General features: G+C 45.6%; 2 protein-coding genes across 7 annotated transcripts in view; one reads left to right on the top strand and one right to left on the bottom strand.

The window, feature by feature from the left end:
• The window catches only part of MACROD1 (mono-ADP ribosylhydrolase 1), a 314,807-nt gene that overhangs the window by 237,348 nt on the left and 50,644 nt on the right, over positions 1-26,815 (bottom strand). The window lies entirely within an intron of this gene.
• FLRT1 (fibronectin leucine rich transmembrane protein 1) lies at positions 188-26,815 on the top strand. The gene is made up of 3 exons (XM_083716243.1): positions 188-856; positions 22,355-22,712; positions 24,554-26,815. Exons 2-3 carry the CDS (start codon positions 22,407-22,409, stop codon positions 26,237-26,239), a joined length of 1,992 nt encoding a protein of 663 aa, XP_083572369.1. The 5' UTR covers positions 188-856; positions 22,355-22,406; the 3' UTR covers positions 26,240-26,815.

Below are 26,815 nucleotides of genomic sequence, written 5' to 3'. Positions count from 1 at the left end.
CTCTCAGAGTCTGCCAGTTATACACCCTAACTCAGGGAATATGCCCTGTAGAATTCAGTCACAAATCTTGGGGCTGCTTTTTGTGAATGGAAGAGGGGTGGTGGGGGAGGGGCAGTCTAACCTTTGCCCCCAGTGAAGCTCCACCCGTGTACACTATCCTCCACCCAGTGATGTAGTCTGTTAGTTTATTTGCATCTGAACTAGTGAAAAGGATGGGAGACAGATGTGATTTGGGGGAGGGTCCTGATCAGATTGTAAAACGTTAAGACGCGGGGTGGGGTGGGGGTCTTTGCAACTGAATCTCTCCCTCCCACCACCCGCCAGGAATTGCTTCGTAGCACCGCCTCCTAGTCCTAAATCCTCCTCCCCCTTCCAACCTCTCTCCCCCCCCCCTCCTCCTCTCCCTGCAACGGGCCTTTTGCACAACACACACACGCAGCTGCACGCAGCCATCACTCCCGGCTCTCCCGTTTGCACGGCTGCTTCAAATGGGCCCCCAGAGAGGGATGAATCCGGAGCGGCGGAGGCAGTGAAAGCAAAAAAAAAGGGGGGGGCGAGCACAAATAAAGGAGAGGAGGGTCGCGATTCGGGCGCAGCGGCAGCAGCGGAATATGGCACCGCAATGCCGGGAAGAGGGTTTTTAGGTGCCCGCTGGAGATCGCTCCGCTGCCGCCTTGGTTGCAGAAGGGGAGGCGAGCGCGCCCGGATTTGGAGAAAGCTCTCTCCCCACCCCCAGTCCCCAGACCGGGAAGGGGGGAAAGCAGGACCTAGCTATCCACACGCGCCATACAAACTCAACACGCGTTGCCAAAAGGGGAGCCGGCAGGAGGAGCGTCGCCGGGGATGCCAAGGCGCGGTGAGTAGCTTCGAGGCGAGGCAGGGGGAGAAAAAGTTTGCGAGGCAGGGATTGAATTGCCCGGGGCGCCTGGCAGCAGGGATCCGTGGCTGGCTGGCTGGCTGGCTGTCTGCGTGTAGTAGGTAGGGGTGAGGTCTCCCGCTTGGTGGAGATCAGCCTTGGCGATGGAGATCGGCCCTTGGACCAAATCTCCCCGCCGCCGCCTCTACCCCGCTTTACAAAGGCATCTTCTAGCTGCCCACCGTTGGAAACTGGACACTGGGCAAGCCGTAGGTCTGAGGCGGCAGCGGAGCGGTTCACATGGAGGAGAGACCTGTCAACACACACTGACTGGTCCCCCCGAGAGCTAGCCCATCCCTGGTTTTTAAGGTTCCGACGGTGTTTATGTTTGTTTTTTTAATTTCTCAAACCATTCTAAGCCGTCTAGAGTGTTGTGAGTGCAATGAAAGGGCGGGTGTGCATTTTCTAAATGCAGGAGAGCAGACGAGGACCGTTGTATTCGGGTTTTACGCAGAAACACCATGCTGGTTACCAGCACAAACAACAGATGCTGGATGAGATGGACCCTGTGGGGGATGCAGCAGGGCTCTTCTTGTCGGAGGGCTGAGAGAACCTGTGGCCCTTCAGGGGTTGCTGTACTACAACTCCCATCAGCCCCAGCCAGCCTGGCCAATGGTCAGGGATGATGGGAATTGGCCATTGGCCACGCTGACTAGAGTTTAAGCCTATTTGGAGGGCTACGGGTCCCCCCCCCCATCTCATAGAAGAGACATAAGGGGGTTTGGGGAGGGGAGAGATGTGTCCATCGAGGTTTGCTCCCCAAATACCCATTTATTGAGCATTCATCCTGATTTGTTTGCACGAAGTTTGAAGCAGAGGTTGTTTATTTAGCATTCCTGCATGGAGGTTAGATGTATTGAGCGTGTGTTAATTTCACCTTTTCCAGTGCATTTTCTTGTCACAATAAGGTTTTTTTTTGGGGGGGGGGTGTTACTCAAGAATGGCAGATCAACTTTAATTGTGCAACATGATTTTGTGCATGACTCGTGCCCACATATAGGGATAGTTTGGAAAGGCCTCCAGAAGCAAGTGGAGTGTATGGAGACAGTGGGGGAAGTGACTCACACACCCCTCTCCTCTTCCTATTAAGTGTGTGTGTGTGTGTGTGTGTGCGCGCGCGCGCGCGTGTGCGTGTGTGTGTAAAATGTTGAATACTGGGACTGAATTTGAGAAACCTGTTCAACGGTCAATATATTTTGGTGGCCTTAGCAAGTTGCTAGCACTCAGTCTAACCTACCATACAGGGTTGTTGTGAGTCTTTGGGGGGGGGGGAAATGTTCTGAGCACCTTGGCACATGTGCAAATGGGGTGCAAATATAATAACCAGAGACATCCCAACTCTAGTAAAAATATTGTTGCAGCTTAGCTTGGGTTAAAATGTGGCTAGAATCCTCAACTGCATGGTGGAATTAGAGACACCCCCTAAACCAGGGATGTCATTGGATAGGTTTCCTACATCCTTGAGCCTTGACTATGCTGGCTGAGGCTGATGGGAGCTGGAGCTCACCAACATCTGGAGAGCCACATGTTCCCTAGCCTTGTACAACAGACATGATGAGTTTGATTAGGTGTGGCAAGCCTCTTCATTTGACCAGTCAAATACTGTCAGTGGGTTTTGGTCAGATATAGAAAACTAATCCAAAAATGCTACTGTATAGACAGCAGCTTGTCTTGCTTTTATAATTTTATGGTGCTGTTTGTTAGCAATGGAGGCGTATGGGCAACTTGTCCCCTGGCACTGTATAAAACTCTAGTGGTATGGCAGAGCTTCTGTGGCTGCCAGTGTAGTTTAGTGGCTAGAGTCTTGGACAAGGATCTGGGAGACGAGGGTTCAAATCCCTACTCAGCAATGTGGCCCACTCTGTGACCTTAGGACAGTCAATATATCTCAGCCTAATCTAATTGTCAGGGCTGTTGTAAGGGCAAAATGGGGTGCAAGGGGGAGGAGATATACTTCCTTGAACTCCTTGGAATAAAGGTGAGATACAAATGTAAATACTGCTCGCATCTCCAGACAGGAACACAAGCTGTCATCAGTAGCTGAGCAGACCAAGGAAACTCAAGTTCAAATCTTTAATCATCCATGAGACTGATTAGATGACACTGTGCCATTCACACATTTTTAAGACCTACCAATTCGTAGGGTTATAAGAATAAAAGAAAGGCAGGAAGGGCTATGTATGCATCCCTGGGAGGATGGGTTGAATGGGAAAAAAGTAATAAAATTAATAATTCATTACCATTGTTATTAAAGTTACCTGTTATTGGGAAACAATGGCATTATCTAATTTATTTTTCAGTTTTGCGATTAGCGTATGCATGAAAGCTGCTGCTGCTGATTTTTTTTTATATATATAAATATTTATTAAGATTTTTGTAAAAGAAAAACATAAGTAACAAACAACATTGCTTATATCATAACAGAATTTCATAACTTATTGCTGATTAACCTCCTGTTTGTTCTTCCCATTAGTAAGAAAGCTGTAAAAATACATGACCACCAGTGGACTGATCCCTTTTAAACTGGTTCAAATCCCCAAGCTTACTCTGAGGAAAAAAATATTCTCTTAAGGTAATTGGCTATTATTTTAAAACCTTTGTACCCTAGCTTTCTTCAGTAGACCTCAATGCAGCTAGTAACGATAAAATTACAACAATTACTACATAGTCTGTCTCCCAAAAACAAATGTGCCCAAATTCCTCACATGCAGTAGGTTAGTCTTGCGCCATCTTGAGCAGATGAAACCAGCTCCCAAACCTACTTGATTTAATCCACTGCAGTTGAGAGTTAGATTCCACACTTACTATGGATAAGCTGTGAGAACTGCTAAAGCTCACTGGTAGAGCATGTGTTTTGCATTTAGAGGGTCCCAGGTTTAAGCCCCAGCATCTCCTGGAAGGGTGAAGAAAGACCCCTGCCTGTAACCCTGGAAAGCTGCTGCCAGTCAATTGTCAGCTTACCAATGTTTCTCCAGCTGACTATAATTCCCATCATCCCAGACCACAGGTTGTAGGGATGATGGGAGATATAGTCAAAAAACACCTGGAGACCCAAGTCTGGGAAACACTGGTAGACAATACTGAACTAGATGGGCCAATGGTCTAAGCCAGGTCCCTAAATATATAAAGGAGAGGGGGGCTGTAGTTTGGTGGTAGAGCATCTACCGTATTTTTCGCTCCATAACACGCACCACACCATAACATGCACGTAGTTTTTAGAGGAGGAAAACAAGAAAAAAAATTCTAAATGAAATAGTGGATATATGACTTTTGTGGTTCATGCTGTGGCCATAGACATGTGATCTGACAGTGAGTTTGAAGTAGCCCAATGCAAAAATCCTGAGGATCCATGTGGATCTATGCTTTGTAACCACAGAGGAGGGAAGGATGGGGAACCATGGATCCTCTGCTCACGACTGCAGCCGATCCCCCCCGCCATCCGCAGGCATTCACTCCATAACACTCACAGACATTTCCCCTTACTCTCTAGGAGGAAAAAAATGAGTGTTATGGTGCAAAAAAATACAGTACTTTGCATGCAGAAGACCACAGACTGGCAATGTTCTTTCTGAAACCCTAGAGAGCCACTGCCAGCTAGTGCAGACCAGGTGTGGGGAACCTTTGGTCCTCCAGATGTTGCTGAATTGCAACTCGCATCAGCCACAGCAAGCATGGTCAATGGGCAGGCAGGATGGGAGTTGTAGTTCAGCAACATCTGGAGGGCCACACATCCTGAAGATAGTACTGAGCTAGATGGTCTGATTCATTACAAGCCAGCTTCCTATATTTCCAAGCCGCTACCCACTTGAGTCAATGCTAAATCCCAACTTGTTGCTGATCAGCCTCATTCCATTGGAATTAATGTAACTAATTGTCATTTGTTGTAATAGCAGTAGTTCTTTGGAAACAAATGGGATCAGAGCCGTGGCATGCTGAGGATCAGCCTTAATCCACTGGAGTCAAGCCAGATCACAACTAGGTGCAGGTCTACCTTAAAACACTGGAGACAGTGGTCACAGCCACCATACATTTGAAGTACATGGCTTTCCCCCCAAAGAATTCTGGGAACTGTAGGAATGGATATCCAGCTGATATACGTTGGGAAACAGCTGATCCACTGGTGTTAAGAGGACCAGATCCACAGCCTTTAAACCAGCCTCAGTTGTATCTCAAACTAAGGGAGTCAAAAGCCCAGATTCCCACTTGGTATGCATTAGCTAACATCTGCTAGAAACAATATAACCTGGTTCCCTACTGTTTCCAATTGGCTTTGAGTTATTGGAATAAGCTCACAGTTCAGGGATGGGGGAACCTCTGGCCCTTGAGATGTTGCTCGCCTACCAGTCCCATCCCTGACCACTGGCCACACTGGCCGGTGCGGAGGGGAGCAGTAGTCCAACAGAAGCTGGAGGGCACAGGTTCCCCATCCCTAGGATAGATTCCCATCAGTCCTTGGAAATGACTTTGGTCCCATTAACATCAACACCACACATTGAAAAGGATCCTGGGAACCATACATTCAGTCTGTTGGCCCAAGCTTGGGTAACTCTCTCCCAAATGAAAGGCCACCCCGCCTTGCGGAACTTCAGGCACATGACAAAAGACTTTCTTGTTCCAGCAGGCAGTTTAAGGTAGTGTTTGGTTTTATGGTAAAATTGTATTGTTTTGTGGATTGCTTTTATGTATGCTGCTTAGAAATGTGAATAATTAAGTGGTATGTAAATGTTTTAAATAAATAATAGTTTGGTTAAGGGTGTTGGGAATTGTAGATCTGCGAGGGAAGATCTACATTCCCTAGGACTCTCTGGGGAAAGCCATGTGCTTTAAATGTATAGTGTAGATGTGGCAGAAGTTGCAGATCTTTCTCCTCAAACCCTTTCACCAAATGTGTTGCATTGTCCCAGGTGCAAAAACACGGTTGCAGCTTTGGAGCTGGAATGATGGGTGGTGTTGACCAAAAAAAGAAATAAAGAAATGGCTCTTTTGCAGATCTTTATACCAATGTAAGGTCTGGCCCTTTCTATTAATAAAAGGAGAGAGAGTGAGAGCTTTGTAGGAAGAGTCAACATCCCAAGTTTACTCTTACTTCTTCCGCCTAGCTAATATTCTTTGCTTTGAATGCATTCAAGCCTGATGGAAACTTTAAAGACGCAAGAGCCGATTTTAATATTTAAACATGTGTTCCTTCAGGCAAGGGGTTTGGGAAGAAGAGGGTGTATGAACTTGGGGGCTGTGGGCAGGGATTTAGCAGCGATATGAATTATTAGGCAGATTAAAGACTCCTCCAGGAATTGGGCTGTTTTTCTTTTTCTTTTCTTCTCTAGTTATGTGGTGAATGGAAGCTGAATTTACTTGGAAGCATCGTAACACACACCCAGCTCCATCCATCCTGTCCCACACACTGCCAGATCAGATCTATACAATAGCTGCCAAGGGGTTCAGCTCCCAAATGTTGCCAGCTCTGTTGTTCAGAGACTTAGCATCATGACAAGATTCATAAGCAGTGTTGTAGTGCTAAATTCTGATATGAAGGCCCTCATTGTCATGGCTCTAAGGTCACGTGCAGGCTAGCACTATTTTGGGGTGGTATTCCATCACATGCTGGCAAATTCTGGTTGCACAATTAAAAGTTGATTTAGGAGCCCACTCACAACAAACTCTCTTCCCCACAGACTGCTCCCCCCCACACACAAATAGCCAACATTGTCTAACCTCCCTGCAATCAAATAAGGATAAATGCACAATGAACAGCTTATCTGGAAGCACCCTAAAACTATTCAACAGAAATGATTTTTTGACCAATATGGATGTTATATAGCTTGAATACAAAGTTGGCTTCCCCTGCCTCAAACTTAATATCTGGCCTGGTAAGTTCTGGTGGACTCAAAAGCTTGCCCAGCATTTTGGATCACTTTGGTCATAATAAAAGGATTTTGATGTCATCATTCCCCCCCCCCCAAAAAGTGTCAGTTTAACTCTTAGCATGCATGCTCATGTAAGTTACCTGTTCTTCTGCTTGGCTTATTCGGTTGGTTTCTCTCTGAGAAAAACTTATTGATTGGCAAATAAAACCCTAGGAGGCAACATCATCATCCCTGCTGTGAAATAAGTGCCTGCACTCCCTTCCTGCTTCACTATGCCACTGTTCATAAAAACAAGGCAGTTCCACACCATACATTTGCAGAGCTTTCACAAGTATTTAAAATAAGTGGCTTCCCCCATGGAATCCTGGGAACTGCAGTTGATGCTTCACAGAGCTAAAATTCCCAGCACTCTTAAACCTCAGTTCTCATAATTCTTTGGGGAAATCCATGTGCTTTAAATGTATGGTGTGGGTGTGACCTGAGACATAGGTAGGCAACCTGGGGCCGCAGGTTCCCCATCGTTCTCTCAAATCAGCAGGTGGTGGACATTCTGTGAAAACCTAGGCCACTTGGCTCACATACCCCTTAAAAATAATCAGGTGCGGTGGTGGGGAGACTTGGTGTTGATGCCAAATGCTAAAATTCTAGCTACTCAGAACAACATCACACACACACAAAGCAGATGGCTACTGATTCCTTCTGGGGAAAATAACATTAGTAGTTTACATCTGATCAACCTCATCTGCAGCGACAACATCTGGGCATCAGTACAGCACAGTTTTCCCATGCTGAAAAATTGCTGTCAGGTTAGAGAGAGGTAGATTTCATCATCCTAATTTACCTTACTTTTTTAAAAAAAGACAAAAAAGAGACGTGTGTGTAGATGGGAAATCCCAATAACTGGATTGTTGCCTCTGGGATGAGCCTGTTACATCTTTGTCAACTCTTTTTGTTCCCTGCCCTTTCTATAATGCATTCCCACGCCAAGTACAAACAGTGAAGGGGGGGTGTCAATTATTTAGCAGACTGTTATGCCCGTGGCCTGTTAGAAATAAGAGTGTGAGAGAGTGTGGCTGAACAAACAGGTGTCTGTGTCTCATACACACCCTCTTTTCTGCCATTGGCTGAGCTGCTCTGATGTCACAAAACAGGTTGTGTAGCCCTAGGGTTTGGCATCTGAGTACTAAAGAAAAGGCTAGGGAGGGGCCTTTAATAAATAATTGTAAGGTTAAAATCCTCCAGCCAAGGACGCAAAGCAGGGGCAGTAAGGAAAGTGGCCAGGGAAGAGGGGGCGTGGCTGGGGAGGGGGAGTGGTGTGGGGAGGGTCCCAAGGACCAGGCAGTGAGATTCTGAGGGCCGCATTAGGCACCTGGGCCCAAAGTTCCCCACCCTTGGTCCCCATGTCACTTGAGGAGTTTCAGTGTTTGTGTGTGACTATGCATGTTCTTGCACTGAATGGGTTTGCTGTTTTAAAATGTTCACAGCTAACAGTCCTTCAGTATAACAGCAAGTTGGCATACGTGGAGGCCAGTGTGACAGAGTGACCATAGCATTGGGACTTTGAATCTGGGTTTCACCCAGTTTGAATTCCCGCTCAGCCATCAAATTCACTTGGTGGCCTTGGGCCAGTTAGGTATTCTCTTTCAGATTCACCTACCTCAAAGGTTTGTAGTGAGGATAAAAATGGGCAAGAGGAAACCGCAAGGCCACCCTGAGCTCCTTCAAAGAAAGACTGGGCAAAAATGTAAGAGTTAGATCTATGTTGCATCATTAATTTGCCTCGACCAACCCAGCTATCTCAGAATACTGTATCTGCCAACACAGACATCCAGAAAGATGAGACTGGGGTGTGGTGTGGTGTAGTGTCTGTCATGTTGGACTTGGAATCTGGATCTCACCCTGTTTGAATTCCTGCTCACCTGTACAGCTCACCAGGGAACGCCACCATGGCTTCAACCCAACGCCTTAGGCATGCAAAGCAGATGGCCTACCAATACCATCTCTGACAAATTTGATTTGAAGTAATATTGTAATTTAAACAGGAGTGCCCCTGATCATAAACAGACTGCCTTTTTTCTCAGTCATAAGCAAAAGCAGCATGTCCCACATACTTAGAATGGTAGAGACTTTTAATCTCAGGGTCGTGGGTTCAAGCTGCATGTTGAGCAAAAGATTCCAGCATTGCACGAGGGTCAGGCTAGATGACTCTTAAGGTCCCTTCCAACACTACAGTTCTATGATTCTAAGGAGGAATGCTTCTCCAACCCCTGAGTCCCCTCTCAGGAAATTAAACCATACACCAAGCCTCCCTTGACAACACCCTGAGAACACCTTTTTGTGTGTATTTAACTTACCTTTTAAAAGTAAGATCTTTAGAGTACTACTTCACATACTTCCACGAAACTTTGTGCCCATTTTCATCACCGGATACAAGCAAAAGCACGGATCGCTTTGCAGAGACATGTTTTCTGGCTCAGTATAAGATTTAAATCTTTCCCCCCATTCCCACACGCATAACGCCTTTTCTTCTCCATTTGTCAAGTGAGCAAGGTATCTGCCCAAACGTGTGCTTGCAAGTTCTTAAATCTCAGAGCAGCTCAGAGTTAGCAAAGTTTATGTTAACTTGAAGAACCACCCTTCTGGATCAGCCCCAAGGGCCATATGAACATAAGGAGAGCCTGGCTGCTGGATCAAGTCTGTGGTGGCCCCTCTAGTGCAACACTCTGTTCTCACAGTGGCCAACCAGGTGCCTTAATAGGAAGCCCACAAACAGGACTTGAGTGTAACAGCAACCCTCCTCACTTGTGATTCCCAAGTATTCAGAGACAGACTGCTGCTGACAATGGAGGTAGATCATAGCCACTGAATTTGTATAACCCTATTTTAGAGCTGTAAGTTTCTGGCCACCACTCTGTCTTGTAAGGTGAATTCCATAGTTTAACTATGTGCTGTGTGAAAAATCTATGAAATGTGAAGTCCAGCATCCTGTTTCTGACAGTGGGCAGCTGGAGGAGCATGGGCAGTTCACAAACCATGCCATGAAAGCTACAGCCCTTCCCTCTTTATCTCCAGCATCCAGCCACTGGCTTAGAGTGAACTTAGGACTCACCTACTTTCATATGAATCACTCAGGTTCAGCAAAGCTTTCTAAGGCTTCAAGTTTGCTAGGTGAAAGCAAGGCACTTTGTGTGCAGAAAAGCTAAGGGAAGGGTTACAAAGTGGATTTAATTATCTTGCAAAGGTGCTGATCACATATTACTGTTTTGTTTTTTAACCTAGTAAGGTATCAGGCTCTTAGATACCTCAATTACAATAACTTTGTAAAGCAAACTTGAAAGAAAGTGAAAAGGAAGTTGGAAACAAAAGGCAGAAATCTGGTGATTGGATTTCAAAAGCAAGGGAAACTGTTGATGTCGAGTTACTCACCAAAGTGAGGATGCAGAATGTGTTTCTAATACAGGAATGCTGAGAGAGGCAAGCAAATGGCCAGATAACAAGAGCATTCTGCAGAATGCAAAAATAGCCGGATGGCAGATAGAAGTGAATTAATGCATACCAATTGGTACCCAAGGGGATACTTGCCAGAAAACGTGTTATTTTAAACATTTCAAAATAGATTCATCTGATACATATCCTCTCTTCCCCCCACCCCTCAAATTCTGTGCTAAGAAGCATCTGTCTATCTGCCAGTCACTCTCCGATCACGCCAAGAAATAGAACCCAAGGCGGAGGTAAGTAGACTAAAGGGGAGGAGCTATGCAGAAGCAGGCCAGCTCTGCTCTGGAGTGTTTCCCATGGGAAACAAGCCCGTGTGATGTGGAACAAAGATCAGAAAGGGGATATCTGACCTTTTCCACCTCACAAATACGTAAATCACAGGGTTTAGGTTTACTCTTGACGTATGCAGTGCGAGGGGATAAACCTCCATTACAGTGGTACCTCGAGTTACAGACGCTTCAGGTTACAGACTCTGCTAACCCAGAAATAGTACCTCGAGTTAAAAACTTTGCTTCAGGATGAGAACAGAAATCACACGGCGGCGGCACAGCAGCAGTGGGAGGCCCCATTAGCTAAAGTGGTGCTTCAGGTTAAGAACAGTTTCAGCTTAAGAACAGACCTCCAGAATGAATTAAGTTCTTAACCCGAGGTACCACTGTACTAACAAATGGCACCATATTTTTTTGAAAGTTGTTTGTTTGTTCACTGTGCATTTGGACAATTATTAAGATACAGTCAAACCTCGGTTGTCAAATGTAATCCGTTTCGGAAGACCGTTCGACTTCTGAAACGTTCGACAACCAAGGCGCAGCTTCCGGTTGGTTGCAAGAGCTTCCTGCACTCAAGCGGAAGCTGCGTCAGACATTCGGGTTCCTATGTTTGAATATCATTGGACACTATTTTGAATCAAGATGGTGGTTTGAACCTTTCAAAGATGCACTGCTGCAATAGCTAGTTTCAAAACTGGTCAGATTTTTGGGAGTTCCTGAGCAGTGCCAGGTACAAGTCTGCTGGTAAAATGATAAAAACAAAACATAAGCTGCTGCTTCTACAGTAACATTCATGGATTAGTTTACGGGTTCCTCATCCCTCTTTTAACCAGAGACTCTGGGAGATTGGAGCTGCAACCTTCTACATGAAAAGCATGTGCTCAGCTACTGAGCCATGATCTCTCTGTTAGAATATATCCTAGCCTGGTATAAGATAATCAGCCCAATATTGTCTACTCTGACTGGTAGAAGCCAGTTGAACCTCTAACCTTTGGCATATAAATCATTACCACTGAGATCTGTCTTTCTGCCTCCCTCCCAGGGAATTGGTACAACAGGACCATAAGAAACTGCCTTAAAGGAGTTCGGGCTATTTGGCCATGTAACCCAGTGTTGTCTACCCCAGCTGGCAGCCACCTGGCAGGGCTTTTCAGGTGTTTGAACCCAACACCCTAAGTAAAAGTCATACCCCCTGTCTACACTTTCCCCAACTGGGTGCTATCCAGATGCTGTTGAGACTAAAACTTCCATCATCCCTGACAAACGGTCATGACATTGTAGTCAGACATCAAGAGGACACCAGGCTGAGGAAGGCTATAAAACCACACAAGGATGTCCTCCAGGTGACCTGTTTATTGAGCATACATCCTGATTTGCACAAAGTTTATGCAGAAGTTAAATTATATTCAGTCTCTAGGGAGCATTTGTTTACTTGTTTGCAGGGAGGTTATACGACAAAAAACATCCATCCCAATTTGTTAGTGCAATGCTTATGTCTTCCTGGTAATCATCGATTCATCCCGCACTTTTCAGCACATTTCCCGAACGCTTCCTTAACCACAAAAAGGCCATGTTTTTACAAAGCATATTTTTCTCACTACAAGAGAGCCCTTTAATCCGCTTTAACTGTGCAAGCCTAAAATTTCTGATGTGCATTCGAATCCTTGCCTCAAAACACCTGATGGTATGGAGGTGACCAAGTATGCAGTATGCAGCAGACCTGGGCGATTTTTCAATATATCGTTCAAAGTCGGTTATGAAGTCCACAACACACTAGCGGTTTCATAAAATGTTATTTGGCAAACATCACGATTTTGAGAAAACCGTGTAGCTGGCCAGTGCTTTTCAGTGCTTCCTCTGCCTCCTGCAGGAGCAGCAAGCGACTCACAAGAGCAGAGGTAGCAGCCAGCACTATGTTTCTTTCGAGCCCTGGCTCAGCTCAGCTGCCTCTGCAAGAGCAGGTGTCGATTATGAAAGTACGTAGCTGGGAAACAACTTCTTTTGATTTTGCAGCAAGCCCCGGCTCAGCAGGCTAGTAGTGGTCTGAAGGTGTGATTTACAGAGATACTGGTCTGAGCTGGCTCGGGGCTTCTTGCTGGGAGCCCCCTTCTTCCCTTTGCCCCTTCCTTACCCACCCACCCCCAAAATAAGAAACTGGGGTTGTTTTCTTCAGAGTAAGAACAAAAGACATTGCCCTGTAACTTAACTCTTTTTCTTTATTCCCATCTCCCCTTTTGTCTGTGTGTGTGCGCGCGTGCATGCATGCATGCCTGCGCAAAAAGCCTTTCTCTCCCCTTCCTGGTGCCTTTACTACCCTTCTGAGGCTGGGATTGATCACCTACCCCCACCCCTGTGTTAAAGTAAAAACAAAAAAAGACAAGTTGCTGTGTAAGACATTGTTGGTTTGCCTTCCATAGCTTCCCTCATGTAAAAAGGAAGAAGTTAAAAAAATAATAATTAAAGGATGCTACCTCGTTGTTTGCTTGCCCTTCCTCCTTTCCTTTGATAAAAAAGCAGAGATTGGTGGGATGGGGGCTTTGGGGGGGCCCTTCTGTGTCACAATAGGGGGAAATGAAGGGGGGAGATTTAACAGTTGCTACCTGGATGCTGGAAATGGGAAATTGGGTGGTTGTTGTGAGGTGAAAATGATGGGGAGGGGAGGTGCTTGTCGTTAAGCAAATACGTGTCTACTCAGAAGCAGGCCCTAGTGAATTCAATGGGGCTTATTTCCAGGAAAGTAGAAGTGAGTAGCTGCACTGAGTGGGGCTTACTCATGCATACAATTGCAGTTGGCCCTCAGAGTGGGGAAGGAGATGCAACTTGACACTAGTAAATTACATAAATTATTCTTAAATTAGTAGAAAACAGACTAAATTGTTAATCATATGCAAGTTTAATTAATATTTTTACTATATCCGCTACTTTTGTAAATTTTAAATTTGCCCCTAAAACTGCATAGAACATTAATATATTCTCCAGAAATCTTTAATGGTTTAGTTGAAGCATGCTATCATTGAGGTAATTGTCATATAATTATATGCATCAAATTTAGATTTTTGTTGTTGTTGTTTAATATTTTCCCAGATTATTTGTATTCAATATGTCTCATCACTGTATTTTGGATTGTCCTGGACCTGAATACCACTATTTGGTATCCAAGCCCCAAACCAAAGTCCTGTTTGGATGGCTTGTCTGCTGAAGAAAGTGATGATTTCATCAGTGTGTGGTGATTTAGACCTGTAACCTAGTTGCCAGGACATAACCATGTTCACCTCTACATAGCTCCATCTTATTTCAGATATCGCGATGTTTAGCTGGTGATATATCAGGATATTGAAAACCATATATCACCCAGCCCCAATATGCAGGCCTCCTCCCACCACATAACACATTTACCCTCTCATAAAAACAGGCATTTTGCTCACTTTTAACCAGGTCTCAATCAGCACTGCATAAATTGGCACCCATATTTAAGATCACTTAATACAGATTAGCCCCTGGCTGCCATGAAACATTGTTATGCATATGGTTGGATTAAATGGCGGATTTCTCTCCCCATTTTTTAAGCTCACTTTCATGGAAGCGTTTACACACTCCTGTGTTCTGTTTTTATTCCACATCCACCTATCCTGACAGGCTTTCACAATCGCCAGGGCAGATTAGAATCGCCTCTGTTCCCCTCTTTTAAAAAGCTCTTCAGAAGAGTGGAAGGAGCCTAATCTTTTAAAGCTCTTTAACCACCTCAATAATACAGGTGGAGGTGTGACATTATGGTAGGAGCTAATCCATTTGTGAACTACAGCCTAATCCTAGCAGAACCCATGCCACAACAGTAACCAAATTTACTCTGTATTCTGATTGGTTTTTAAAAAATGATTTAACACTGGCTTGCAGAATTTTATTTTAGGCCAGGAATGCATCTGATACAACCGCCCTCCCCCCCCCGCATTATTTAACATTATAGATAGCTATCCTAGACATGCAGTGGTTTTGAGATCATCACTGGATTTGCAAAAGAAGTAACATAGGGGAGAAAGCAGCAACTGGTGCTGTGAAGGTGTTTCACAGTTAAGTCAGTTGTCCAACGGTGATTTAGGTCCACATTGCTCTGGTTAGAGAAAGTGGAAATAGCTCAGTGGTAGAGCACATGCTCTGAATTCAGAAGATATCTGGTTCAGTCTGCGGCATCTCTAAATAGGGCTGGGAAAGCCTCCCTGCTTGAAATCCAGGTGAGCTATTGCCAATCTGTGTTGACAATACTGAGCTACACAGACCAGTGAAGTGGTATTCAAGGTTAGTCTTACTCAGGGTAGGCTCATTAAAATTAATGTTCAAATTTTGTGCAAACGGATCAAAAAAGAGTGCTCAATAATCAGGTCATGTGGAAGCAACCATAGAAAATGGTTGAACGCTGAAAATTCAAGACAGATGAAAGAAAGTACTATTCCCCATAGGAGGCAGTGATGGCCACCAACATAGATGGCTGTAAAAGAGGATTAGACAAATTCAGGGAGTAGAGGGCTTTTGATGGCTACCAGTCACAATGGCTCGGCTCTGTTTCCACACTTCCTGGAAACCACAGGAGAGGAGAGTGCTCTTGTGCTCAGGTTGTGCTTGAGGTTTACCACAGGCATCTGGGTGGCCACTGTGAGAACAGGAAGCTGGATTAGATGAGCCGGTGGCCTGATCCAGCAAGCCCTCCTTGCGTTCTTGAAAGCCTTGCTAGGTCAGACCAGAAGTCCATCTAGCCAGCCTTCTATTTCCAAGCACTGACCAATCAGATGTGTCTAGGGAACTCCACAAGCTGGACAGGAAGGCAAGAGCCCTTCCCTGTCATGCAATCTTCAGCACATTGCTTTCAGAAGCATACTGCCATAGCACATGCAAGGTTCTATTTAGCAGTTGTGCCTAATAGGCACTAATAGAGAACTGTCCTCCACAGATTATTTGAAGCATTTGTTGGGAGGGCCCCAAACCTAGTACTGATATCTGAAACAGGGCTGCTCTATCCCCTTTGCCTGGGGCACTTGAGAAGGCTGAAGGCAGGTTGATAAAATGATTGGACTGCATGTTCTGCCTCTTCCAGGTCAAAAGCGATGGCTCCCCATCAGGAGGCTTTGCCTGAAGAGACCACCCCACTACCCAAATATTTGAACCGATGCTGGGTGAGATTACTACAGTGTTGGAAGAGGATTGTAGCTGTCCCCTCCTCCATATTTCCTGCTTCATCCGTAGCCAGTCCTGTCTCCCTTCCCAGTAATCTCATCCCTTAATACAGCCAGAGATTGATTGCATTAGCCCGCTTAGCAGCAGTATCATGCTGTGGGGCTCAGAGCCACTCCTGAAAGGTTAAAAACATTGTCTACAGCAATTTGGGAAGTTTTGAATGGGGGAGGGATGAAGGGAAATCCCACGGTGACTTTATTTTAGTGGGATCTGCACCGCTTTTTGCAAAAAGACTGGAAACCGTGTCCAGTTGGTCTCTCTTATCTGACACCATGAAATATTGGGCTATAAAGGATTTTATGTTCCATAATGGAGAGAATATGGCCAAAGTAAGAATAAGCCAGAGGGAGATAGAAAAGTGGGGGGGGGGGGTGGAAGAAGGTGGTGGGAGAAAGAAAAAGGAAATGTAAAATTTATAGAGGAATTGAATGCATAATGAAGTCAAGGCAAGTGAGTGGTTTCTAGTGATTTAATGGGCACTGGCCCAGCAAGACACCTTGCCGACTCAAATCTTCCATGAAAAGGGCCTTGTAAAAAATAACATTGGAAGGAGTTTAACTCAGCCGAGGTTAAAAGGGATGCGCAGGAGCCCTGTAAAGTGTCGCCTCCTGTAGCGGAAGCTGCCAGTGTCCCGCATGAGTGAGTGCCCAGCTTGGGGGAAGCAGGGATGAAAAGTCAAAGCTGGAAGGACAGAGGATGGATGGAGCATATGTGGTGGGGTGTGGGGCTGGGAGAACAGCTTGATAAGCACGGAGGCTGGGGCAATGGATTAGCGACTGAAGGAGTGAATTAACAGGGAGAGAGAACAGATGAATCTGTTTATATATTTTTTTTAAAAAGTGATTCTGCTCTGAGTTCATTTCCCCATCCCTTTTAAATGTATTTTATTTGCTACAAAAAGGAGCTGTTCTTGCAAGAATTGCATAGAAATGGGTGGAACAGGACCAGAAGGAAGTTTGTACATGTGAATCTGCTTTGTACTGAGTCAGACCCATTGGTCCACCTTGCTCAGTATTGTCCACACTGACTGGCAGAGGCTATCCAGGGTTACAGACGGGATGTTCCCAGCCCTACTTGAAGAGGCATTGAACTGGGAATCTTCTACAGCCACAGAGCCATGGCCCTAGCAGAACTCCCCAACAGCAAAATGCAAAACAAAATTAAAAATCTAACCTTTTAGGAGCCAATAGCATCTTTTGTTTCAATCACCCAGCACAAGAAAATATAAGTTTTCATTTGGCAGACACCTGTCTCTCAGCCCTCAAAGATAGATAAATGCAGACCGTAAGTTATTTGCATATACGGAGCCTAGGAAGATGCCTTCTACCAGGTCAAACTATTTGTCCAGTGTAGCTTGCTCTTGACTGGCTGTCCAAGGTATTGGACAAAGATGGGTCCTTCCTGTCACCTGATGCCCAATTTTTAACCAATAATACCAGGAATCAAATCTGGGACCTTCTAAATGCAAAGCAGATGCTCTGCCACTGATCTACACACTGCTGCAATGCTGTGATTTTACAGATGTGGAATTCAGCTTCCCTTAGCACAGACGTTTGAGTATCTTCTTGTAGGGAGGTGCAGGAGAGTGTATAAACAGCCCCCAACCATGGGATTTTACTCTTCCTTTTTCTTTTATTAAGCACTCTCTTTTTATTGCAGTCCCATCTTAACTCAGGTCCTTTAAGACTCTGAAGCACTCTAACATCATCACCACTGAATGCTATGGCAAGAGGAATAGGCCAAAGTCTCCTCTAGGAAGCTGCGTTATATCAAGTCAGACTACTGGTCCATCTAGCTCAGTATTGGCTACGCTGACTGGCAGCAGCATCCAAGGGTTTCAGGCAGGGGTCTTGCCCCAGCCATACCTGGAGATCCTATTGGGGGTTTTTTTCTGCAGGGGACTCTTCTGCATGCAAAGCAGATGCTCAGCTACTGAGCTGAAATCCTCCTCTTCCTAGATAACCTGTTTATTTAGCATTCATCCTGATTTGCTTGCACAAAGCTTTTGTGGAGTTTATACAGTGCTTCCTCTTCGCTAATGGTTTATTTGCACTGAGGTTATACAACTAATAAACAGTCATTCTTCTTTGTTTGAAGGGAGGTTATAGGTTTTCCTGCCATTCTGTTGTCATCCCACACTTTTCTTTGTGTTTCTCCATCTCTTTTCTAACTGCAAAAACTCTGCTGTTGTTAAAGTGGATTTGTTGGGCCAAGGCCCTTTCATCCACTATACCTACATTCCTGACATGTGAATCCCTTCTATAAAAGAGCAACAGCTGGGAGACAGCCCTAGAATACAGATCTCAGGGTCGTGGGTTTGAGCCCCACATTCGGCAAAAGATTCCTGTATTGTAGGGAGTTGGACTAGATGATCCTCACTGTCCCTTCAAACTCTACAGGTCTATGATTCTATTATCCCTTTGCCCTGCCAAGCTTCCATTTGTTCCTTCCACCACTCCTTACCCCCTCTTTTGTTGCTTCCTTTGCTTTCTTCCCACTCTCGGGGAGAGATCCAAGAGAATAAAAACCGAGGCCATAAAGCAAAGCGATTTACTGGCCTTAATTTGATAGGCTACATAAACCGTGTAATATAAACAACAGGGGCATAAAGGAGCAGCCAAAAGAGGTGGTTAAAGCGACAGGCGCCTTTCAGGCCTCCATCTCCGAAGCCAAGCCTTTTCTCCCTCGCTCTCCAAAGGTCTTTTATGCAATGTAATTGGGAATCTGATGAGCAGCAGTGAGGAAGCTGCAAGGGCACTCATTCCCCCGCCCAGCCCCCCATCCAACTCCTGAAACGCTGCTATTTCCATTTTCAGCAGAAGGGGAAGAGCACTTCAGGCCATCTAACAACTTTGGTCAAATAGCCAAGCCTCTATGCACCTCCTTCCGCCAAAAGGAACTCCACCAGATTTGGTGTGCCCAAATTCTGAGTTGATTCTGCAAGTGCTTAGAGATATTATGCATGGTTACAAAAAAAACACCACCCCAAAACCTGCAGATGCAACACAGCTGCATGAGGAGATAGATAGATCTAATTAGAGGGATGAGGAAACTCTGGCCCTCTATTCTTTGGACTACAGCTCCCATCATCCCTGACACTGGCCATGCTGGCTGTGAGAGCTGTGGTCAGCAACATCTGAAGAGCCACAGGCGGCCCACCCTGGCTTATATTTTCTGATGTGAACCTCATCATCTAAGAAGAGCCTTGTTGGATCATGCCAGTGGTCCATCTAGTCCAGCATCCTGTTCTCACAATGGCCAATCTAATGCCTGTGAGAAGTCCACAAGCAGGACCTCTGCACATTACAGTGCTTTCCCCACTTATGATTCTCTAGCAACTGGTATTCAGAAGCATAAGTGCCTCCAATAGAGGAGGAAGAATGGAGCCACCATGGCTATTAATGGCAACTGATAGCCTTGTATCCTGCAGTTATTTGTCTGAAAAAAGTTATTTGTGAGTGCAAATTCTATAGCTGAACTACTAGGTGAAGAAGTACTTTAGAAGTCCCCACTTGAAAAGCAAAGTGGCAGGAGGCAACACATGAATCCTTTGGTGTAGTTAGCAAACTACACTTCACAGGATTATTTGGGGGAAGTCGTGACTATAAAAAAATGGTACAATACTTTTCAAAATGTATGGTGTAAATGGGGTCTTAATGTATGCAAGACTGAGGCTTCCCAGAGGTTGTGATTGTTGCATGTCAGCTTTCCCACTCTATATGGTCGTCTTAAGAGGGATTTATAATGCCACTGCAAGCCGCTTCTCCAGTCTGACAGATGCTACCAAAAGGGTTTAGCATTGGGAGCTGCGCCTATAGATTGGGTGGCAGAGCTGCTCCCTTTCTTTCAATCTGGTGGTAGAAATACAGAGGTCTGGCCTATATGTATCAAACCACCAGGATATAAATCTGGCTATTTCTGTGCTGTTTACACTAAGATGTCCAAAAAGAGACCATGGATCCAAGTTGACTTTGTCCCTTGTTTTCTTTTTCTTTTGTGGGGGAGTGAGGAGGGTTGAAGGAAAGAGAAGATACTTTAAAAAAAATGCATTCACCTGCTACATTTTTCAAAATACCGAATTGCTTCCCATTGTCAGAGTGTTTGTCTGGTGTGTGTGTTTTGCATATAAACAAATTACTGTGATTGTTAATAACCCCCTTTTCCTTTCTACCAAAACCCAGTCCTACTCCCATCCCACTTAACTCACAACCCCAAGAGAAAGTTAAATGGGAAAAAGAGAGAAAGTGGATACCGAAGACTTAAATGACTGGCAGTGTTGATACAGAGAGAATCAGACTGCCAGTCTCTGAAAAAGCCCAAGCAGACCTGGCAAATTACTTGAAACTTCTTGATATTTTATTAAGGGTTGTATTCAACAAAGACTGGACCCACTGAAATTAGTGGACCTGTTAGGCTGCATTCATTAATGGCAATGAGTCCACTCTGTGTAGTACTAACACTGGATACAACTTTTAGTCTATACCACTACCACCACCACCCTCCCTTTGCTGTTTGATCCAACATGTGTGTGACCGATTGCTCAGCCTCAAGACCAATAGGCAACTTCCAGCATGGCAACACCATGTGCTTGGCTGCTAGTGTGGCTCTCAGCAACTAACATCTCTGAGCAAATGACATGTCCAGCACTCTGACAGGTCTATCCCAATCACACATACAAAAAAATCTATGTACAAGGTGTGTCGAGGACCATATAGAACTTAAACTAAGCTTTGTCTCCAAAAGGGGAGAGACCATGCACTGTAAAGATGACAGACCAAGATAGTTTCACCCTTTTGTGGGTGGCAAAGAAGCAGCATGTGCAATGCCATCACCCCTGTTCTATTACATGCTGTCTTTCGGGGTGGAGGGGATTAGCAGGGAAGGAGGCATATTGAAGTTTATGGCAAAGTGGCAGATTTCCACACACTGGTCTTGTTCCAAATGCAGGAGGATTCCTTAGTCAGTAACACATTCTCCGTTATCCAGATAGTCTTGAACAAGACACAGCAAGCCAGTAGAGCTGAGGAACCTGAATAAAGCTTGTAGGCCAACCCAGGACTTTGGCTAAATTCAGAGCAGGGATCTGGGTAAGACTCATTGTGCATTTGAGAACTGTAGTTGTTCCAGCAAAATGAACACACAGGCCAAGCTGAGATTCTTGCAGCCTTCTCTTATGGTCTTTTCCTCCTGCTTTGTAGTCAGTCAAGATCAGGGTGGAAAACCATTGACTTTCCCAGTTATTGCGGCATTATAACTCCCATCAGCCCTAGTAAGCACAGCCAACAGCAGGGGATGATGGGAGCTATAGTTCCGCAGCACCTGGTCTAGATGATCTCCACTGGTACCCTTCTGATCCTGGGACTTTAAAACAAATGCCCAGGTCACCATCAACACTGAAATCCTTTCATGGGGAAAGGCATGACTCTGATTAAAATCCAATTAAAAATGCAATCAATGGTTTCACACCAATTAAAGTTGTTGTTTTAAAAGGCATTCAAAGCCTTTCAGGTATTTAGCTATCAGACTTTGGCATTTCCTAACAAGGTTAACACACAACTTCCCCATTGTGTCTATTGACTCACACAAGTTGTTAGCATGTGCCAGTTATTTACACCTTTAGTGGGGCCTTTCTCCCAGTCTTATTTATCCTGCTAGATGTTGGCACCAGATTCAAGGCCCTAATGGAGACCATTTAGGCATGCAAACAGTAACTCTTCCTGGACTTTTTATCACTTCAGATCATGGCTTGGAGAAAACTTTATGAATGAGTTCTCCTCCTGCATGAAATGAAACCTTCCAATGCCCATAGAAATCAAGTGCATCAAGGAGAAGGGTTTCAGCTTTACCGTCTCCAACCAGTGCTGGCTTTTTTCAAGCAGGGAACATTTGATGATGGGGTCAGGGGGACACACCTGCAGTCAGAAGTGGCATAGTATGGGGCAGGCAATACCACATATTGTCTGTACAGTAAACTCAGTCCAGTCTAATCAAAGTCATGTGGGTGCTGTTTGTGGTTTATGCTACGTTGAGGGGAAAAGGCGCTCTGCAAATGCTTATCGTCACTTAATAAAACATTGGTTCTTAAGGGACTCAAGGTGGTGCCCTCCAGACATTTTGGACTACAACTCTCATCGGCCACAGACAGCATGGCCAGTCAGGAAATATGGGAATTGTACTTCAGAACATCAGGAGGGCACTATGTTGGCCAGCTTTGCCCCTACTCAAGTATTACAAGAACCCTGTGGAGGCAGGCTGAGCTAAGACAGAGTGAATTGGTCCAAGATCGCTTGCTGAGTGAGGATTAGAACTTTGCAACATCCCACATCTGCTATATCATGCTGGCTTTCCATATATAAATGAGTTTGCACTTTATATACCCTAGGGTTGAAACCCTGGATTTGAAGACATATTCTGGAGCTAAGCCCTGGTTTTGAATTAAATGCTAACTTGGTAGTCAGGGAGGGAGGGGGGGAAACTAACTGCATGGCAGGGGTGCTAGGCTCCCCCTGCATCTTTTCACCTTGAGATCAAAACAAAAAAAACCCAAGACTATAAATAAAATAAAAACATTTCATCTGCAGGTTCCAAAAGCCTAACCGCAGGACAGCCTAGCACCAACCACCCCTGCGAACCATGGCGACCACCTCACCCACAGCCGCTGTGGTGACAGCCACCGTGGTGACAACAGCAGCTGCCATGGACTTGCGTGACTGGCTGTTCCTCTGCTACGGCCTGGTTGCCTTCCTGAGCGAAGTGATTGACAGCACCACCTGCCCATCTGTTTGCCGCTGCGACAACGGCTTCATTTATTGCAATGACCGGGGCCTGACCTCCATCCCAGCTGACATCCCGGATGATGCCACCACCCTATACCTGCAGAACAATCAGATCAACAATGCCGGCATCCCCTCCACCTTGAAGAAAAAGCTAAATGTTCAGGTTGTACAACCGGGGAACTTTATTTTTGGAAAGAGGGTGGCTGATCTTCATTAATGAGCTGAGGCTGAATGTGGCTTGACCCAACTTTTTCTCCCCTTCAGAATTCTTAAATAGTAGCTGTAGAAATCTTTGGTTTATGAAACTTACGTTGATGGACACTTTCCCTCTCCCCAAGGATTAACCTGATAATGTTTTGCTCAGACTTTGGTGTCTTGAACTACAGTCTTGTGGACACTGTAATACAGGCTTTCCCAAAATGTTGCTCTCTGGATGTGGCTGGACCAAATTTGCATCAGCCGCAGCCAGCATGGCCAGTTGCCAGGGTTGATGGGAGTCCAAAAATAAGTGGAGGACACCAGGTTGGGGAAGGCTGTCTTAGTGTGTGTCCAGATTATGGTGACTTGCCATCGCATCCCAATTCTTTCAAATTACTTATTTGCAGAAGTTTTCAGGACGTTCTGTTTCAGAACTTGTGAATATTCACAAGACCAGTTCAACATGCAAAAATCACCAGGTAAACGTGACAGTATCAGAAGCTGCCTTATCTGAGATTAGAGCTCACCCACTATTGCCTGCTCTGACTGGCAGCAGCTCTCCAGGGTCTGAGAAGGAAGAGTCTTTTGCATCAACTGCTACCTGAGCCTTTGAACAGGAAATGCCAGGGACTGAAACTGAGACACCCCCCCCCCAGCACACACTGGGCTATGACCCAGAAGGGGGCTGTAGCTCAGTGCTAGACCATCAGCTTTGCATGCAGAAGGTCCCATGTTCAATCCACAGTGGAATCTCCAGTAGGGCTAGGAGAGACTTCTGTCTCCAACCCTCATCAGCTGCTGCCAGTCAATATAGACAATATTGCACTTGGTGGGCCAATGATCTGACCTCATAAAAGGCAGCTTCCTATGTTCTTAAAGGTGAGGCCCAGCCCATGAAATATTAATAGCAGACTTATAGATGCCTGCTGAAAATGTTTGTGTTTTGACTGGCGTATCCCGAAGTGATTTGATTGCATCTGTTTTTAAATTTTATTGTTTTTAATTATTTTTAAATGTATTTTTTTATTTAAAAAATTGGCTCTGGTTCAATGTTTTTCATCTTCAGTTAAAAGGATATCAAGGAGCAGAGGCCAATAAATACCTCTAATTTGTCCAAGGCCTTAAAATGCCACTGCTAACGGGAATACACCAGAATTGGGAGTTGTTGGACTCCCATCAGCCCCAGCCAAAATGGTTAGGGTTGATGGCAGTTGTATTCCAGAAATATCAGGAAGGTCACAGGTTCCTTGCTCCTAAATGATGTAATGTTGAGCTAGATGCACCAGTGGTCTGACCCCATGAAAGGCAGGTTCCCACAGTGCCCAATTGGTCCAGGTCCTTAGACTTTGGAGAAAATGTTTGGGGCTAGAAATTAAACTTTTTCTTTTTCTTTTTTATTTTGAGTAGATACACCCAAATCCATGTTGGAATTCAAAATATATTCACATTTTAGATTCCATGTGGATTTTTGGTTTTGAGAAGGGTTCTGGTGTATGTTTAGCAGCATACTTTGATTTTTAGCACAGGGTTGGAATTTACACACTAGGTTTGAAGCTCAAGTTCCCTTGCCTGTTTAATGCCAAGTCCTATTTTTTAAAAAATGTAATAATTTAAACACCTTTTCCTTGTGGTAAGTTCATGATTTCTAGGCTGATGACAGGCACTTTAATATGGACTAACTGGAACCCAAATTGCTCAGGTTTGAGGAAGTGTTAAATGCAGCTTTAAAAAAAACAAAAACTTGCACATCATTTCCATTCTCTACTTCTGCCCTGTTGAATTTCCTCTTAATTCAATTCCCATCAGGTCATCTACCTCTATGAAAATGACCTGGATGAGTTCCCCATCAATCTGCCCCGTTCGTTGCGGGAACTTCACCTTCAGGACAACAACGTCCGAACCATCGCCCGAGACTCCCTGGCGCGCATCCCTCTCCTGGAGAAGCTGCACCTGGACGACAACTCCGTCTCCACTGTCAGCATCGAAGATGATGCCTTTGCAGACAGCACACGCCTCAAGTTGCTCTTCCTCTCTCGCAACCACCTCAGCAGCATCCCCTCTGGCCTGCCCCGCACCCTGGAGGAACTGAGGCTGGACGACAACCGCATATCCACCATCCCCCTCCATGCCTTCAAGGGGCTGATCAGCTTGCGGCGCCTGGTGCTAGATGGCAACCTCTTGGCCAACCAGCGCATTGCAGATGACACCTTCAGCCGCCTCCAGAACCTCAGTGAGCTCTCGCTGGTGCGCAACTCTCTGGCAGCCCCACCTCTTAACCTGCCCAGCGCTCATCTGCAAAAGCTGTACCTCCAAGACAATGCCATCAGCCACATCCCCTACAACACCCTTTCCAAGATGAGGGAACTGGAGAAGCTGGACCTGTCCAACAACAACCTGACCACTCTGCCCAAGGGTCTCTTTGATGACCTTGACAGTCTCTCCCAGCTCCTGCTGAGGAACAACCCCTGGTACTGTGGCTGTAACCTCATGTGGTTGAGGGACTGGGTCAAGGCCCGGGCTGCTGTGGTGAATGTGAGAGGGCTGATGTGCCAAGGCCCCGATAAGGTCAGAGGCATGGCCATCAAGGACATCACCAATGAGATGGATGAGTGCTTTGACGTGGGCCCGCAGAGCAATTCGGGAGTGGTGGTGGCAGCCAAGACGACTGCCAGCAATGCTGCTGTCACAACCCCGCAGGGCTCCCTTTTCACCCTCAAGGCCAAGAGGCCTGGCATCCAACTGCCAGATTCCAATGTTGACTACCCAATGGCCACCGGGGCTGGAGCCAAAGCACTGATTCTGAACGTCAAGCCGCTAACCGCTGACAGCATCCGCATCAGCTGGAAGGCAATGCTCCCGGCAGCCTCTTTCCGCCTGAGCTGGTTGCGCCTGGGCCACAGCCCAGCCGTGGGCTCCATCACAGAGACCCTGGTACAAGGCGACAAGACAGAGTACTTGTTGACAGCCCTGGAGCCCAAGTCCACCTATATCATCTGCATGGTCACCATGGAGACGGGCAGCACCTATGTGCCTGATGAGACCCCAGTGTGTGCCAAGGCCGAGACGGCAGACATGTACAGCCCCACCACCACCCTCAACCATGAGCAAAACATGGACCCAATGGCTGGGCTGCCATTGGCAGGGATCATTGGCGGGGCGGTGTCCTTGGTCTTCCTCTTCCTAGTCTTGGCTGCCATCTGCTGGTATGTCCACCGGACGGGAGAGCTGCTGACACGGGAGCGAGGCAGTCGGAAGAAAGATGACTATGTGGAGTCGGGCACCAAGAAGGACAACTCCATCCTGGAAATCAGAGGCCCCGGGTTGCAGATGCTTCCAATCAACCCACACCGGGCAAAGGAGGAGTACGTCATCCATACCATATTCCCATCCAATGGAACCAGTCTTTACAAAAGCACCCACACCATCGGCTACGGCACAACCCGTGGGTACAGAGACGGTGGAATTCCAGACATAGACTACTCGTATACATGATGTAGAATCCCCTCCCTCCTCCCACATACATCCCTCCTGATCCCCTCAACTGCCCAACCACTTCTCGGTTTTTACCCCCCCTCCCTATCCACACACACGAACACGTACACCAAGGTTTTGTTTTTTTTGCCAAGGTGGGAAAAAAATGGCAAAACACAAAAACTATTTTCCAAGCAGAACCAGGTGGAACAAAAGGGGAGGGGAAGAAAGTTTTACAAAAAAAAAAAGAAAAAAGAAAAAGCAAACAAAAACAAAGCCTATTTTGTAGAAAACCAACAAAAACACACACAAAGGTTTTTAAAAAAAGTAGACATGGAGTGGAGCAAAGACATAATTTATATTTAATATACCAGATTAAAAAATACATAAACATACAACTCAGACCATCAAGGAACATTGGGTTGTTGTTGGGTCCCACCCCTCCCCCTGAGGGGGGGGGGCAGGGGAAAGACCTGGAAGAAGGGAAGGGGGAAAGTGAAAATGAAAAACAAAAATGCTACCTGTTTTATCTTTCTTCCTGTATAAATCCTCTATTTTGTTCAGGAGTTAGATTATAAAAAAAAACATCAAAATGTC

Source organism: Podarcis gaigeae (genome assembly GCF_964106915.1).
Source record: "Podarcis gaigeae genome assembly, chromosome: 16".
NCBI classification, from domain to species: Eukaryota; Metazoa; Chordata; class Lepidosauria; order Squamata; family Lacertidae; genus Podarcis; species Podarcis gaigeae.
This window is presented reverse-complemented; position numbering and strand designations above follow the sequence as displayed.

Excerpts from the sequence above, each read along its gene's own strand:
- FLRT1 (XM_083716243.1), top strand. The coding sequence starts at position 22,407 with ATGGCGACCACCTCACCCACAGCCGCTGTGGTGACAGCCACCGTGGTG. Across the intron at positions 22,713-24,553 it reads AGAAAAAGCTAAATGTTCAG|GTCATCTACCTCTATGAAAA; the intron begins GTTGTACAACCG and ends AATTCCCATCAG.